This window comes from Astatotilapia calliptera, chromosome 10, assembly GCF_964374335.1.
Source record: "Astatotilapia calliptera chromosome 10, fAstCal68.1, whole genome shotgun sequence".
Taxonomy (NCBI): domain Eukaryota; kingdom Metazoa; phylum Chordata; class Actinopteri; order Cichliformes; family Cichlidae; genus Astatotilapia; species Astatotilapia calliptera.
In genome coordinates, this window is record NC_137431.1 from 27,835,459 (window position 1) to 27,852,271 (window position 16,813).

The following is a 16,813-nucleotide window of genomic DNA, read 5'->3' on the forward strand; positions in this document are numbered from 1 at the left end:
TTGATGAACTTTGGTTGACTTGAGAGCTGGCTCTTTAATATGATTTTATAAATGGCTGGGGTTGCTTTGGGATATTATTGTTTGTGGAAGTGCTTACTGTAACTATGCTTTTGTTTCTATCTTGTTTTGTAATTAATACAAAGTGCTGCAGCTACAGGGAATAGACTGTCACAATTCCCATTTTGATGTGGCTCTCAGATGCTATTTATTCATGACAGAAGTGACTTTTATGGAAAGGCAAAACTTGAAATTGTTTTGAATTTGCACTCCTTTGATTGCTAAAACAATGATCCGTGCAATTTAAAGTTTGACTTCCAATGTGAGATAATAACGCAAATGTACTGTATTTTACTGGGTGACAGTAATTGCTCATAAGTGATACTCACTGGTATGACATGCAAATTGCTTTGTATGGTATGACTGGGACTGAGTGCTTGCAGAAATTGACAGCACTTTAACACAGTTTTGGCTTGCAAACAGGCCTCATTAAAAGCAGAACATTTTTCTGCTTTTTTGGTTTGATTAAGACAGAAATTGTTGGCTTTGTCATTCTACCAAGAACTTAATGCTGCTGCGACTGTTATGATTCACAGATGAGTGGACTCAAATGCAGGACACTGGAGACTGAATAATTCAACAAAAAGCAAGTTTAATAGCTGATGAAAACATTCCTCAGGGTTGAGTAAAAGGAAAGATATAAATCCAGAAGTCCAGGCATGCACAAAGAAGCAAAGGGAACAAGAAGAATCCACGTGACAAAACATGCTATCCAACACAGGGGAAGACAAGACTGTATAGCCAATCACAGGGGTAATTGGGGTTGGGGAAGCAGTTAAACAGAAAAGAAAATAATGAGGACAGGGCTGAAGATAGCCAAATAGGGAAAAACTAGAAGGTAAAACGAACCAAAACCCATTGTGCTGTGTCATAGCACAACCGAAATTACTGCAGATGTGTGCAATGAGCTTGCACTGTCATTGCTCTTGAAATGGTTGCTTTAAAGACAGACACCAGATCTTTGAGAACTCACAGTTTTTTGCCTTTTTGGCAACTTTAATGTATCAAGATGGCGATAAAACAGCAATTGGGTGGAGTTAGTCTGCTATCAGTTTGCAGCTGAATGGGATAAAGATGGCACACGATCTCTTTGTGATGATGCCGTGATTAACTTCTATTTGGAGATTAATTATCGGAATTTCAGGAGCGGGACCACGCCTCCAAACACGCTCCTTTTGGTTCTCATCTATATAGGTTCCCTCAGTCCTACAAGTGGTCATTCCCGTTTATGTGCCCCACCCTCCCTTGCCTTTTCAATTCTTTATCTTCTTCAATTATCTTCTTCGCGGCCCGGTAGCCACTGCCAATCCCCTTCGAGGCCTTCCCCAAACTGCAGCTCAATTCATGTCCAAGCCATTCACCTTTACCTACTAAAAAGCTGTCAAACATAAAATCAGGACGTGGGCCAGGCTAGTGAAAGACACAGTCATTCACATGACACAGAATTAAACGTTACATTAACATAAATTTCTCAACAAAGTGGCACAATTACTGCAGGGTTGAAACTTAACTGCAAAATGGCATAGATGCTTGGAGACCTTGCTTTGATATAGCAATACTACCAGAATACAACTGTTTGGCAACTAGTTTTGTAAAGTCTCCTACTGCAAAAAAATCGCAGACAAGTTGCTCTTGTCGGCACAGACTGATTTATTCGGTACGGCCTGGGTTTAAATGAGATACTGCAAGACACACATATTAACAGAATGCCCGCTCTAATAAATTAAAGGCAGTGCTGTTTTATAAGCCCAAATCTTCCTTCTAGTGCCAGACCACAGTTTACACATATCCCTCCTACAAGGAAAAAGACTTCATCTTATGCATGTAAATCCATAAGGCAGGGCTTATTATTCTAAATAGCAACATAATATTATGCAAAGACTTGTGGAGACTTTGATGTTCTCTGCCTTCCTTTCATCTTAAATTAATTTAAAGGAGGAAAGTTTGATATAGACAATCAGGACTGATCCTCTGCAACCGTCCGATCCACCTCCACCACCCTGACCACGCCGCACACACGTAATCTCCCCTCCCCGAAAGCCAAAGTCCACATTAACATCGTAATAGGAAAGTGTGTTAAAGCAAAGCTCTTGCAGCCTGACAAGAGCGAATTGGATGTCAGAAGGATTCCTGCTCAGTTTAATTGAATCTGCCCAGCACTAAAAAAGAAAATCTGAAGTCAAAATAACCTATTAGATCTATCAGGTAATGTTTTGTTGAGTTTGACAGGTAGCGCTGCGCTGCCCTCCCCACTCCCGACTCCATTCCTTCAGGTTGGGTAATGCAGGTGTGTAGGGATGGTATCCATGATGTTTCTCTCTCTGTTTCTGTTATTCGTTAATCAATTGCAGCCTGGCTCTTTCTGTTTTCTGGAGCTCACTCAGCAAATCCCCCGTGTAGAACTAGGCTGGAGAAGCATGTGGAGGGGTTTTTAGTGAGTTACTTCAGCTAATGGATGGTGGGGCTGAAGGTCTGCTCCATGTGTGAACTGAATGCTAAGAACTGGACGTTGTTCAGTTTCCAGGCTTCTGCAAATATTTTCAGTAAAAAAAGAAAGAAAGAAAGAAAAGAAAGCATTAGTGTGGAAATGAAGGTTGGTGTAATGGTATCAAAATAAGCTAAAAGCACGTAAATGTACCTGTACATGTATATTATGTTGAATACAAATGTGCTTCATGAATACACAATGAAGCCCAGGTCACATCTCAGTGCAGCGTTCAGCCATGTGAATCTTCTCTCCAGCAGCCGTTCACCTTCCTGGGGCATAATGTGGGGAAAGAAATGTCCTCATGCTTTGTCCCATGAAGGACCAATCACGTCGGCAAATGGATATTAACTTAGGGTTGTCATGGATCCCTACACATGATCAATAGCTTTCACATAGCATTGCAACCAAGGACTTTAGGGGACTGTTGTCCAGTCACAGATGTTTTTTGTGTTGTTTTTTAACCCAACTCCTGCTCTGAAACTTGATTAACTATCCCCACTGTGTTAATAATTTGTGAAAGTTTGTTTTGTTTAGGCACGGTTGCATACAAAAAAACATTTTAAAGACTTATTTTTCTAATCATGAAACCTCACAACGATACACAAGCCGTGGCGAGCAGATTCTTAATGAAAGGTACAATACTGAATAATTTCTCGTTTGGTATGACTATGGTTATTCTTAATCAATTCTTGATTGCAATCCAAACAGTTATTGTTGTGGCAATTTCGTACAGTGGTTATTAAAATGTCAGCAAGAGACAAAGGAGCCAGACTGAACTCAGGAAAAGAAAAAAGTCCTTCTTTGTCTTGTGGGAGAGCAACTATGGAGCAATCAAAACAACACAAATTGCACAGCGTAACGCGTGATGTGTGTCACTATATTAACCCTTTGGTTATGACCAAGTCCAACCCTAGGCAATCAATTGTTCTTGCAAGTCTCTGTAATTAGAACAAAAAAGTTCTAAAAACTATTTATTAACTCATTTTTAGCTATTTGTTATTTAAAATATAGGGTTATCACATATCGTGACCATGACTTCAGAGGTCTTACTATACATGCAGCGAAATTCTACTTAAGATAAAGAGCTCAGCATGCTAATGAAAAACAAACGACATAAAAGAGGCATTAAGATCACTAGTTAAAAACTGAAACTGCTGATGAGGTTTGGACACATAGTTTGAGTACAGTGAGGAAAAATTGTGGTATAATTGTGACTTTGGTGTTGTTAACATAGGATCGAAGCGTGGTATGTTGTATGTGTCACAAGCTAAACATGCATCCTGGCCCTGAACAGCTCACCTGTCAATATCTAAACATATAGCTTACTGAGCCATATGTGTGTGTGATCGCTGAACGAATCAGTGTAGTAAGTTGATTTGGTCAAAAACTGAATTGGCTTCCTTGATTTTCCCTGCATTGAAGGGATTACACCCTTTTTGAGTACAGTTGTAAAGTTGAATAAATGTCAGTAAGTGTACACTAAGTATTAATATATATATATGTTAACCTGTGATTTTACAAAATGAACGATCTCTCCTTATTTGCAGCACCATTGTTGCTTTTCAGTAACAACTTTTTAATATTCTTCATAACTCTGTCTGTACTGTTCCTTCTTACTGAAGCTGGTCGGTCTTGATCGGTCCATTTAGAAGAAATGTCGAACGCGTCAAACGCCCCCCTTTTATGTGAGCGCGTGCAGAGCCTGAAGCAGAAAGCCTGCTTTAACAAAGGAAGTTGATAACCACCCTTGTGATACCCATTATGTCTGACTGAGCTAACACAAAGAAACACTTGCTATGTCAAACTTGCTTCTTAGTACACCCTCTGGACCTCCATATGATTACGAAAGGACCTGTGTCAACATGTTTTTCCATCAAAAAACACATACGTTAAATTTCTGCACAAGACTGCTGACATCTGTGTCTGCATGTGTTTATTTCTTCCACTGAGCTCGTTCAGGAAGAGTAAAGCAGTATTAAATTCATTTCTTTTGAAACACAAGAGCGACAGTCATGACAGTCAACCAGGCAGCTCTGGATTTACTGGAGTGTATGGGTTAAGTCCAAATCTTCGGTTTTGTTAAAGCAGTGCATCTTAGGCATTGCTGCTCCAAAGTTCCTCTATCTAAATGCCTTGTATTAAATATAATCTTCATTTCTATCACTTTAACTCTCAGACTGTGTGGTAGGGATTTGGTGGCTGATCGCTATTCTCTCAATGTCAGGAGAAGTTTTAGTAGCACTGTTACTGATTTTGTTTTTTCTTCCCATTCAGATTCACGAGCCGGAGAAGGAGCACCCAGAACAGTGGACCATGCAGTTATCGGAGGAGTGGTGGCTGTGGTCGTGTTCGCTATGCTCTGTCTACTCATTGTCTTGGGACGCTACTTTGCAAGACACAAAGGTAGTAGATATAGGAAATGTCTAAAAACAAAGTTGCTAAATGTTTGAATGTTGATACAGTTGGGTCAACTGCTCATTAGCACAAATATCAAATCAGCCAATCAAATGGCTCAATACATTTATGCATTTAGGCATGGTCAAGATGACCCGTTGAAGCACAAACTGGACAGCAGAGCAATGTGCCAAACAGACTGGTCTGGTCTTCTAGTATTTTAGAAACTTCTTTATTGAGATGCCACACAACCATATCTAGGTTTACAGAGAATAGTCCAAAGGTGAGAAAAGAACCAGTGAGCATCAGTGCTCTGGGGGGGAATCTCATGTTGATGCGAGGCTGATAGGAAGGCAACAGTCAGTAAACTAACCTCAACTAATGCAGAAGAGCATCTCTGAATACAGATGGGCTAAAGTTGCACACCGGGACCACACCGGGCACAACTTCTGTCAGCTAAGAACAGCAAGCTGAGGCTACAATTAACCTGGGCTCAAAAAACATGGACAATTGAAGATTCGAAAAATGCTATATGGTCCGATGAGTCTCTATTTCTGTTGCAACATTTGGATAAGAGATAACATATGCAGTAAATGACATGAAATTATGGATCTATCCTGCCTTGTATCAACAGTTCAGGCTTGACACACACTACCAGCGTGACTCGCCATCCCTTTATGACTATGGTGTGCCCGTGTTCTGATGGCTACTTCCAGCCATGCCACAAAGTTCAAATCATCTCAAACTGCTTTTCTTGAATGTGACAATGCATTCCCTGTACTCAAACGGCCTTAGTTTAATAGAGCACATTTGAAGGCTGGTTGTGCCTCTGGAGGTAGAGTGGGTCATCTAATGACCAGATGCCAAAGTGTCCTTGGGCAACCCTGAGTTGCTCCTGATGCGTTTATCTGGGTGTAAATTTGTGTGAATGTCAGATAGAAACCAGTGCTTGTTTGAACCTGTATCAATTGGTGAATAAGAACTGTATAAAACACTTTGAGTCCTCAAGTAGAGAGCGAAGCTGCTGTGTACGAACAAGTCTTGTTACTTTTTACCATTTACCTTTGGGATATGTTGGAACAGGAGAGTCACATAATAGATGCTCAGCTGTCAAATCTGAAGCAGCTGTATGATGCTATCATGTCAACATGGAGCAAAATCTCTGAGGAATGTTTCCGGCACCTTGTTGAATCAATGCCACGAAGAAGGCAGTTCTGACGGCAAAAGGGGGGGTCTAATCCACTATTAGCAAGGCATACCCAAAAGCTCCATATGATACATTTAAATTTTGTGTATCATTTTTAAGAAGTACCTGTTATTTCACAGCAGCTTTCCTTTTAAGCATTATCTGTCCCAGCAGGCAGTTTGTCAAGTGTAGCCTCTTTACTTTGTTTCTGCAAAAACGACTTATTACATCAATGGATGGTTGCTATCAAAATGATGGAAAGACAGCTATTAAGGCTATGGGTTACTGATGATGAGTAAAATTACATTTTTCATGCAGTCCTGCCGCATAGTATAACAAATCTTGTATGCCGTCCTCACAACAGAGAAATAATTAGAATCTATAACACATTTCACACTTTGATGTTTCTTATGCGGGGGGAAATGAATTGGGTACATTAACCACTTTAGAGAGGAAGTACAGTAAATGAGGCAAATTAAAAGTATAGAGGAAATGTGCTCTTATTTCAGTGGTGCTGAACTCTGAGTGGCTCCTCACATTTGTGTCTAGAAGCAACATGCAAGCTGCTTGCTGGTAGATCTTAGCGGTGCAGTGAAACTTTGAGGCAGTGAGGTTTGCAGTAGCTCCAGTGATTCGTACGACTGTTTCCCAGATCAACACACAAAAACAGCCTCTGTCTAGCTGACTCCGACTGACGTGACTTATTGACACCGAAGACCAGGCACACAGCCATGTGAAGCAGTCCCACTGTTGTGTTACCGAGTGCAGCAGTGCAGATTTTAAAGGATAACTCTAGTTTATTACAACTTGGTTGCTATTCTGTATATAATGTTTTCAGCCACTTTCGTCAGTAATAAAAGAATTGAAATCCATAATCCAATACTGAGATCTAGAGGTGCAGAAACATTGCTTAAAAAAAGAAGAAGAAAAAAGCGTTAGAGGGAGAAAGAAACAGGTGCAGTCAGACAATCAGAGAAGTCAGAAACAACCCCCCCAGGTTGGTCAAACTTATTTAGAGGAGAAAGCAACTTTGAAATTACTGTCCAAACATCCATTACACCTCACAGACCATCTTCCTCAACTTTGACCCACTGTGGAATTGGGACCTTTGTAAGGAAAAATAGGGGAAAACGGGTTCACTTCGGGCCTATTTTGTGCCCACTTCTCATAAAATGATTTGGACAGTCTTGCTAAACTTTTGGCATTTTACACCCTGCCAAATCATCCAGCTGTTCATGAGTCCTAACACATCTGTCTCTGCTGGTTCCAGATCTCAGCAGTTACTTTGGCTCATGCAGAGATATTGAAACTGACTGGCAAAACTATGAAATATAAGCTGTAATAAACTGGACGTATCCTTTAGTGTTCACTTTGGAATTATTGTCACAATGCTGCTTTCCTCTTAGGCGACTCGCAACATGTTTTCAATATAAAACAGCAATAAGATGCAAGTACAAATAAAAATTCAGGCCACTTTGACTAATTGTGTATATTATGAGAGGTAAACTGTTTACAAGGTAGAGTGCCTGGAGGCCAAGTATAAATATTCATGACGGAACAATAATAATAATCACGAGGAGGGAGGTTTCTGTTTGTTGTTTTTGGGGGGGGTTGGTGTCATTTGGTGGCTACACCTATGCAGATGTGAGGCTGCAGCAGCCACTCAGAAAATATTTGAATTAGAACAGAAATATTGTCTCAGGCAACTTTTAACTACCTCTTTAAAAACTTTCCAATAATTACTCAACATCACACTTACCTGAAGGAACCCACAGCCCTGAGAGTAAGTGAAGCAGCAGATTTGTATTAACTGAAGATAAGGTTGGAGGACCACAAAAGTCTGATATTACTGTTCAAACTTCTGCCAAATTGAGACACATTAATAATTTTATGAAGTTATGATGTGGAATACAAATATATATATTCCACATCATAACTTCATAACTATATATATACTAGGGCTGCCACAAACAATTATTTTGATAGTCGACTAGTCACCGATTATTTTTGCGATTAGTCGACTAATCGGATCATGCATCCACTGGACGTAAAACGTACAGCTTATTGCACCAGCATGCATCTGCTCTTATATAACTATCATTAGCTTACAGCTTTAAGGTAAATGGTAAATGGACTGGTTCTTATATAGCGCTTTTCTACTCTGTCTGAGCACTCAAGGCGCTTTATACAACTAATTCATTCACCCAGTCACACAAGCACTTCTAAGCTCTTAAGTGCTGAGTATCTAACATTCATACACATTCACAGTCCGATGGATGCATCGGAGAGCAACATGGGGTTAGTATCTTGCCCAAGGATATTTGGGATGCAGACTGGAGCAGCCTGGGATCGAACCACCGACCTTCTGGTTAGTGGCTGCCAGAGCTACAGCCAGTGTGTGCTGTTTTAGTTAGTATGTGCTAACTAAAAATAAAGACAAGATGATAGTTTATTACATTTTAATGAAATTTGCAGATTGTTTCAGTGAAGTTTAATAAATTCAGCCGTCTGCTCCTTGCTATCTAAAATATAACAGGACACCGGAGTATATTCTCGAGCATCTGATAGTCAGTTGTCTGCTTGACGTTTATTCAGCTGTGTGAAAACTATAACTTTAATCTCAGCCAAACCGATTTACTCAGGAACAAATAAAATACTGAAAAAAGCCAAACAATAACATTTTTAAGTTATCTAAGTGACTTCTATATCATGTTTAACCTGATAGCGAAAGATGGCAGTGGGTTTGAAAATGATTTGCCGGGAGTCCGGTGTTCTCACCGGCTCTAGTGAGCCTTGAACCCGGCTAGCTATCGAGCTGGTGGGTAACAGACGTCTCCGAAAACGTCAGAGCGCTTTGGAAAATATGTGATGTCTCGATAAACCAAGCAGATATTTGAAGTTTACACAGTTACATTCTCACCTGAAAATATGTTAAACGTTTATTGTGTGACCCAGAAAGAATAATAAGAGTAATATTAAAACTAGCTGCCGCCATTGTTGGAAACTGAGCAGGGCCGCGCTATGAATTCTGGAATAGGTTGGGCCACAAAGTATACACCCGACCCATCCTTCAAATCTGGGGAAATGAAGGGCGCACTTGTCGGAGTCTTCAAATTTGGACAGTCTTCGTCGTGTCGCTGTAACGTAATCGGCCTACAAATGCAGGCACAGCCTGAATTTGGACACAGCTACAATGCCGGACACTGCTGCTTCTTCTTCTTCTTCGGGGTTTAACGGCAGCTGGCATCCTTGTACATGCAGTGCTGCCATCTTCTGTTTCAGTCTGTTATTACACTCTTAAATCCTACTACTTATTCCTGCGTCTTTTGTGATCTTACAAAGCTTCAAACGATGCGTCGACTATTAAATTAGTCGTCGACGATTTTAATAGTCGACATAATCACGAGTAGTCGATTAATCGTGGCAGCCCTAATATATACACATATATATATTCAATTTATTTTCTTGCTTTATACATGCTTTATAGTATATACAGCATAAAAGAAAAAGTTTTCACATGGGTGCAGTGTAAAAAACACTAGGTGGCTCCACTCACACCCAGTGTGAAGGGAAGTGAGAGGGTTAGCCTTTGGCGCTTTGAGTGTTCACTTCTGTGACTGAAGCCCAGATTAAAGTTGGAGTAAAATATTGGGATCTCTCGTGTTGTCCTTACATACCTCTACAGTATATCCTTACTGCTTCCATAGAAATGAAGAGGGTAAGTAGCAGCCAGCTGCTGCTAATCAAATGCACTTGATTAATTGATCATCTGCAAGTGGAGGCACCTCTATAAAAGCAGACGTTTTCGGCGGTTTTCTGGTCTGGAAATATAAAGGTGTAAATTCCAAGGAGAAAAAAAAGGCAATGATCTTAGAAAAGCAATTTTTGCTTTGTATCAGTCTGGGAAAGGTAATAAGTCCATTTCCGAATAATAGAGTCTGGCATTCTACAGCTAGAAAGATTATTCACAAAAAAACATCCAAGACAGCTGCCAGTCTGCCAGCAGTGGACGTCTGAAATTCACTTCAAGGTCAGACTGTGCAATACTCAAAGAAACTGAAAAAACCCCAAGAGCTACATCTCAGACTCTACAGACCTCAGTTATCATGTTAAATGTCAAAGATCATGACAATACAATTAGAAAAAGACGGAACAAGTACAGTTTGTTTGGCAGCACAGCTTAGATTTGAAAAGTTGCTTCTGAAAAACACTTCTGTAACAATGTCCTTTGGGCAGATGAGAGTGGAGATGTTTGACCATATTGCATTGAGTCGACCATGAACTCCTCTGTAGACCAAAGTAGTCTAGAGTCAAATGTGAGACCATCTGTTTGACAACTGAAGCTTGGCCAAAATTGGGTCATGCAGCAGGACAGTCAGAAAATCTACAACAACATGTTTGAAAAAGTCAGAGTGTTGCAAAGAGACCTTAAGAGAGCTGTGCATGAAGGAATGTATGCAAGCCTCAATGGTCTGAAGCATGATGACTGCCATCTAAAATTTCCTCAGAAGTCAATGTCAAATTCAAATTTATTTGTCACGTACACAGTCATACACAGTACGATATGCAGTGAAATGCTTATGTGCAATGTGCCATACGATTGCATTAGCAATAATTTTAATAACGCTCTATATTAACAGTTACACACTATATAGAACAACTTTATAGAATTAAATTTGTTTGTAGATGTTGGCAACTATCAGCGAATAGTTATCAGCTATTTTGAAACAAAAAAACAACACTTTTTATCCATAATAGCAAATGGACTGTACAACAGAAAATGCAAATGCTACTTATGGTCTGCTCACACCAATGATAAGAAAAATAAACTGGGCCAATGTGGCATGTTTGTTACTACAGAGATACACATGTTAATGTGATCTCTGGTCTCCCACTCAGAGATACAGGTCTCCGAGTGTCCAGCATTCAGACGGCTACCTGAGGACACTCAGATATGTAGAGCCAAATACAGCAACAAATCCAGCTGCGTTTGTAGTTCTGCAAACTTTGACCCCCACAGAGTCAAATCAGCTGTATTTCGATGTCCTCTGTGTCCAGCCAGTTAATGCACGGCAAATCCAGCTGCTCATTAACGCTTTCTGGTTTGATCAGAAAAGAAAACATTGGTCCATACACCTGAAAGTCCCAAAAACACATAGTGAATTCTGTCCTGAGTCCACGGATGTATCCGTGTATTTCCGCGGTGCTGATGCTGCGCTGAGCGGACAGATCTTGAAGCAGATGGTCAGATGATTTCTATACATTTTACATCAAATAAAAACTTTGGTTGTAAGATTCAGATAATTATTTAATAAAAGCTAGACATTTTAATGAGAATAAGAAAGAAAAGTATTTCTTTGTGCCCACCTCTCCCTATTAATGCCCTACCTGGCCCCCTGGCAAAACTTTGCTAGACCCACCCCTGCACAGTTACCAGCTGTCAGCTACTTATAAAATGATCCTGGTGTTATTTGTCTCTCAGAAACAGTTCATAACTTCCCTTCAACTCATTCATGTCACCTAAAAGGTAAACCTGTTTCTCCATCACCTGTTTAGCTCTGATGATTCAGTAAGGACATCTCCTGGTTTCATCTTCATGTTTCCCTCTCACCACATATCCAAACTGATATCATGACCAGCAGCTTTTACTGCTGTGGCTCCAGCAAACATCAGCTGATACTAGAAATTAATATTACATCAATTCTAACAACAGCTGATCAAGCTTAAACGTGCTGCTGTTGTTTACCGTGACATCAGCTGGTTTTTTCTTTCTGGCGCAAAGTGGGCGATAAACAAACAAGAGAGAAAAGCCGATCAGCTGATCATTGATCAGTTTCACGCTTGAAGTAGCAACAGGAGAGGGAGGGGGAGAGGATGAGAGGAGAAGAGACAGCTGCAGCATAAAGACAGAATAACTCCAGCTTTGTGTCTTTTTCCATTCTAGCTGAAGTCCGGGACAAACTGTGTTCTTTTTCAGCTCAACACAAAACGCATAATATTTTCTCTGAATACGGAACGATTACACTTTTTATGGGACGGCAACTCTACTAACTAACCTTATGAATAAAGTTCACTATCACTAACATCATATCACCCGCCTAGCTGTATAGAAACTCCGTCATGCTAGCTAGTACGCAGTACGAGTTATTGTAACTGACTGTAAAAAGTCAGCACAACGAAAATAAACTCCACCTAAACTTGGCTTATATCTGACCCAGATAGACTGCAGGTCGCCTCGGGTCTCTCCTCCTCCTGCCTCCCCTTTCTCTCATCCACCTGCCTCTGTGGAAGCTCCGCCACAGCCACCACCAAACAACTAAGTTATTTTTACACACCGGCCAGCATCTGGCCAATCCACCACCTTTCAATGTTTACAAAAAAACTAAACAAAACATCGGCCCATAAAAATGAAAAATCAACATCGGCCGGTATGCTCGATGGCCAGTCCAGCTATGGTAAATGGCCTGTATTTATATAGCGCTTTACTAGTCCCTAAGGGCCCCAAAGCGCTTTACATATCCAGTCATCCACCCATTCACACACACATTCACACACTGGTGATGGCAAGCTACATTGTAGCCACAGCTGCCCTGGGGCGCACTGACAGAGGCGAGGCTGCCGGACACTGGCGCCACCGGGCCCTCTGACCACCACCAGTAGGCAACGGGTGAAGTGTCTTGCCCAAGGACACAACGACCGAGACTGTCCGAGCCGGGGCTCGAACCGGCAACCTTCCGATTACAAGCTACAGTTGTGCCATCAGTTAACCCCTGGCACGTGTGCCCAGGGTTGCTGATCCCTGGTCTAAAGCAACGTAAAGAAGAGTGGATCCAAAATTCCTTCCTGGCAATGTGAGAGGTGACAAAGTCATACAGAAATCAGTTACATCACGGTATTGTTGCTAACAGGTTGTTTTTGAAACTACTGAATCATGAGGTATACTTAGTTTTTCACACACTACTTCTGGATGTTGCCTCAATCTTTGTTAAATAAATGATGATGTTGTTCATCTGAGGTCAAGGTTACATTTGAATTAATTTAACACATGCTAAGGACTAGATGATATTTTGTTTACTGTGTTCTGATACGTAAAACCTTAGAACAGACAGGGTAAACGTTCTTTTTCAGGTCTGCATAATATTCTAGCCAGCCTTTTTTGCAGCACTCCAGCACCTTGTTTCTCTCTTTTCAGGCAGCATTTGTGCTTTTAATGTGGCACTACTGTCCCTCATTCTTCCTAAAATATTGTCATCATCGCCTCTACTTTGATAGGCTGTGAATAACTCTTGTAAATTAGGTTTGAAGTGGCTGGCTAGTCCCTTTTTGTGTGAACTTGACAAGGTTAATTTGAAGGTGTGAGCAACACTCTTCCTGACACTCAAGATCATTTTGAAACCCTGATTTTCATGTGCCAATCATAAAGGAAAGTGAGGGGAAACGCTGTGTAATCTGAATATCGCCGCTTGCTGGTGTTCGGTATATGTAAATGGCCACACAGTGAAGGATTTGCATAATTGGGTGCTGTGAGATGGAGAGCCACATTTTAATCTTTTGTATCATCTGAGCAGCAGGCTATTATCCAGTTCGTGACACTGTCCTCCATCCTGTCCTCCTCAGGTACCTACTTCACACATGAAGCCAAAGGAGCAGACGACGCAGCGGATGCAGATACAGCCATCATCAATGCCGAGGGTGGCCACACCAATTCTGATGAAAAGAAGGAGTACTACATCTAATCAGAACAGGACCCCTCACCTCCAATGTCCTGCTTGGGACACTGAAGGGTTTTTTGGGACGGGGAGAGGGGGAAAAGGTGGGGGTTGACAGAGGGGTTGGAATCGGTTCGGTGGAGGGGTAGAAGAGACACGGGATTTTAAAGAAAGGCCTGGTTTTAAGCCGTTGTCTAGTCTAGTCTGCAGATGTAGATGGAATGTTGTGTGTGTTTAAAAAAAGGATAAAAAATGTTAGGGTCTGGGGTTTTCAGTATACAGGGATGGGTGGGAGGGTGTGCCAGAAATCACTGTAGAGAGCTTCACCATTCAACACCTCCCTAACTGCTGGTACAAATTTTATTTAGTTCAACCATTTGCAGAAAATTCTGTGCCTTGTTCGAAATCTTTTGGTTCTACCCATATTTTGCATTTGTGTTGATCATCGTTTGCATAACCTCGTTGCTCCCCTTTTCCCGTTTCATCTTCCCACCTCGTAATTATCAGTGTGCTGTTGGCTTTTGTATGAGGGTAAAATTACACAGCCACTTTATTAATGTCTCTTAATGTGTCTGCACAAACGGATCCTCTCCTGCATAACAAAAACTCTTTCCAGTATACTGTGATTTGTCTCAAGCCATTACTTTCTTCTCTTTCTCCCTGAAGTTTTGACAGCTCTAAAAATGCATGGAACGCTTTACATATCATTGTGCAAAGGACATAAAAGAGAAACAGGTTTATAGTACTGGACCACACACACGACACCACAGAAAGAAACGCGACTAAAACAGAGGCACAGAGGCTAATGTAAAAGGATGTTCCCATTTCAACAGGCCGGTTCAGTTTGAAAATTCATATTTAAAAACCTCGGTTTTGTTTTTGCAGAGCAGATATACTTCTGTATTACTGTCTTTTAAGGCATTACATTCCTTAGTGAAAAGAAGCAGTGCATTATTTTTTCCTCACTGCATTGCCATTTCATTATTTTTGATTTCTTCCTCTGCTCTGTGTTATTTTTCTTCTATTTGCTGAATGGAAGGCCTGTCTTCCCACCGGCTTTTATTGAGTTGTAATGTTGGTTTTCAATTGATTTCCATCTGCTCTCACCCTAGAATATTTTTTATTATAAATGAGAAAGTAAGAAAATGTAAATTGTCCTAAAATTGTTTTGACACATCCTCAGTCAAGATGCCTCTGTAATAAAAGACTGTTGGAAAAAAATATTTGGTGTTAATATTTGCCAATCAGCAGCTGACATTGCTGGTGTAGTGTACGCCATACAACAAGTTTTCCAAGTAGAGAACCAGCCTTAATATAACTCCAAACTGAAGCCCATTCAAAGTTAAGTTACATCTAATCGGTACATAGCTACACGATACATAGCAGTCAAGGTCCTCCCATTAGCAGGTTCACGTTATCTCATTGACACACAGTCCAATGTAAATCAAGCCAATGGCATCACAACTGTATTGTACACTAATCCTTACTAAGAAATATTTTTTACAACTTACTAGAATTACAATGGAGTACCTTTGTGGATTTTACTGTATCACGTTCATTGTCAGTTTTGTCAAACTGTAAAATATGGAAGTGTTATGGAAAGTACATGTCTTCGAAGTAGAGTGTTCTGAGAGACAAACCATTCACAGCCATTCACCACCATACACTATATGGACAAAAGTATCTTTGAGTGCAGGTGTTTTGGGTCGCCATAGCTGTAGAAAATCAAGCACCGAGCCGTGCGGTCTACTTTTACGAACATTTGTGACGGGATGGGTTCTTCTAAGGAGCTCACTGAATTCTAACGTGGTACTGTAACAATGTGCCACCAGTGCAACAAGTCAGTTTGTGAAATTTCTTCCCTTCTAGGTATTCCACATCTAATCTAAGTGAAACCACAGGACCTTAGCCATACAGTTATAGAGCTCCAGCCCTCCTCTGGCATTAACATCAGCACAAATCTGTGTGCCAGGAGCTTCATGGCATTAAGAAGCTCCTTTAGGTGTAATGGATAGGTGACCAAGTACTTTTGTCCATGTAATGTACGTAATTTTGCTCAAATTCATTCATTTTTGAACACCAAAATATTAATTTTGCATGTATGCTCATGCTAGAACCCGTTGTTTTTGCTTCTCTATCATGGTTTATGTACAACCTGCCAAAAGCCAATGAGAATCTGTTTCGCTATGTCAGTTTGGGAGCACTGAGGACACCAGAAGTAATTAATTGTTCATACGATGACATATTACACACGTTGTGGTCCTTGGTGTTAATCCATGGTTTGCATTATTGCTCTGGCTTTTCAACATGGCAATGTGGGTTTACCAGTGACATTGTTTCTCATTATTATGTGTTCGCACAGCAAGCAACACGCTTAATGAATCCTTTCTCCATGTGACAGCTGTGGGTGGATAAAGCTGGAGGTTTCAGATGCCGTGTACAATTTCAAGAGTTTGAAACACTGAAAGCATATTTATTTCGTGGCTTTTTTCTGTTGTGATATTACATCACACTTCAAAGATTTGTCAAAGTTAGCATGTGCCCAACATCAGCAGCAGCAGTTTTATTTTTTTAAAGTGAAGTTGGTCTAATGTTGAAAAACTAGTGTCAAGAGGACAAACTAAATCATATTAGTCAAGGAAAAGGTGGCAGTTTGATTTCTAGTGTTTATTTACCATCCACATACTGTTAATTTCAGCTCAAAATCTGAATTACTAATGTTTGCTTGTTTATTGATATACATTATTTGTTGTTGTTTATTAAATGGGACACCTGTGGAATTGGAACAGTTAAGCTTTGCATTAAATCCATTTTCAAGAAATTTGAAAAGTAATGGCAGTGCATCGTAAGCGTAAGATGATGCTTGATTTCTGAATTACGCTTCTAAATAAAATGAATGCAATCTGTTTAAAAATCTCAAATCTTAAACCTGCTTTACCTTTCCCTTGTTTTGTAATGAGATGGAAATGTGTTTCAAAA

General features: G+C 40.4%; 1 protein-coding gene across 6 annotated transcripts in view; it reads left to right on the top strand.

The window, feature by feature from the left end:
- The window catches only part of cadm1a (cell adhesion molecule 1a), a 465,861-nt gene extending 450,881 nt beyond the window's left edge, over positions 1-14,980 (top strand). For all 6 annotated transcript variants that reach the window (XM_026182491.2, XM_026182490.2, XM_080307311.1 and 3 more), the window contains 2 exons: positions 4,820-4,948; positions 13,743-14,980. In XM_026182491.2, coding sequence (XP_026038276.1) covers positions 4,820-4,948; positions 13,743-13,861 — 248 coding nt within the window. In that variant the 3' untranslated portion in view covers positions 13,862-14,980. The remainder of the gene's footprint in view (positions 1-4,819; positions 4,949-13,742) is intronic.
- The last annotated feature ends 1,833 nt before the right edge of the window (positions 14,981-16,813 follow it).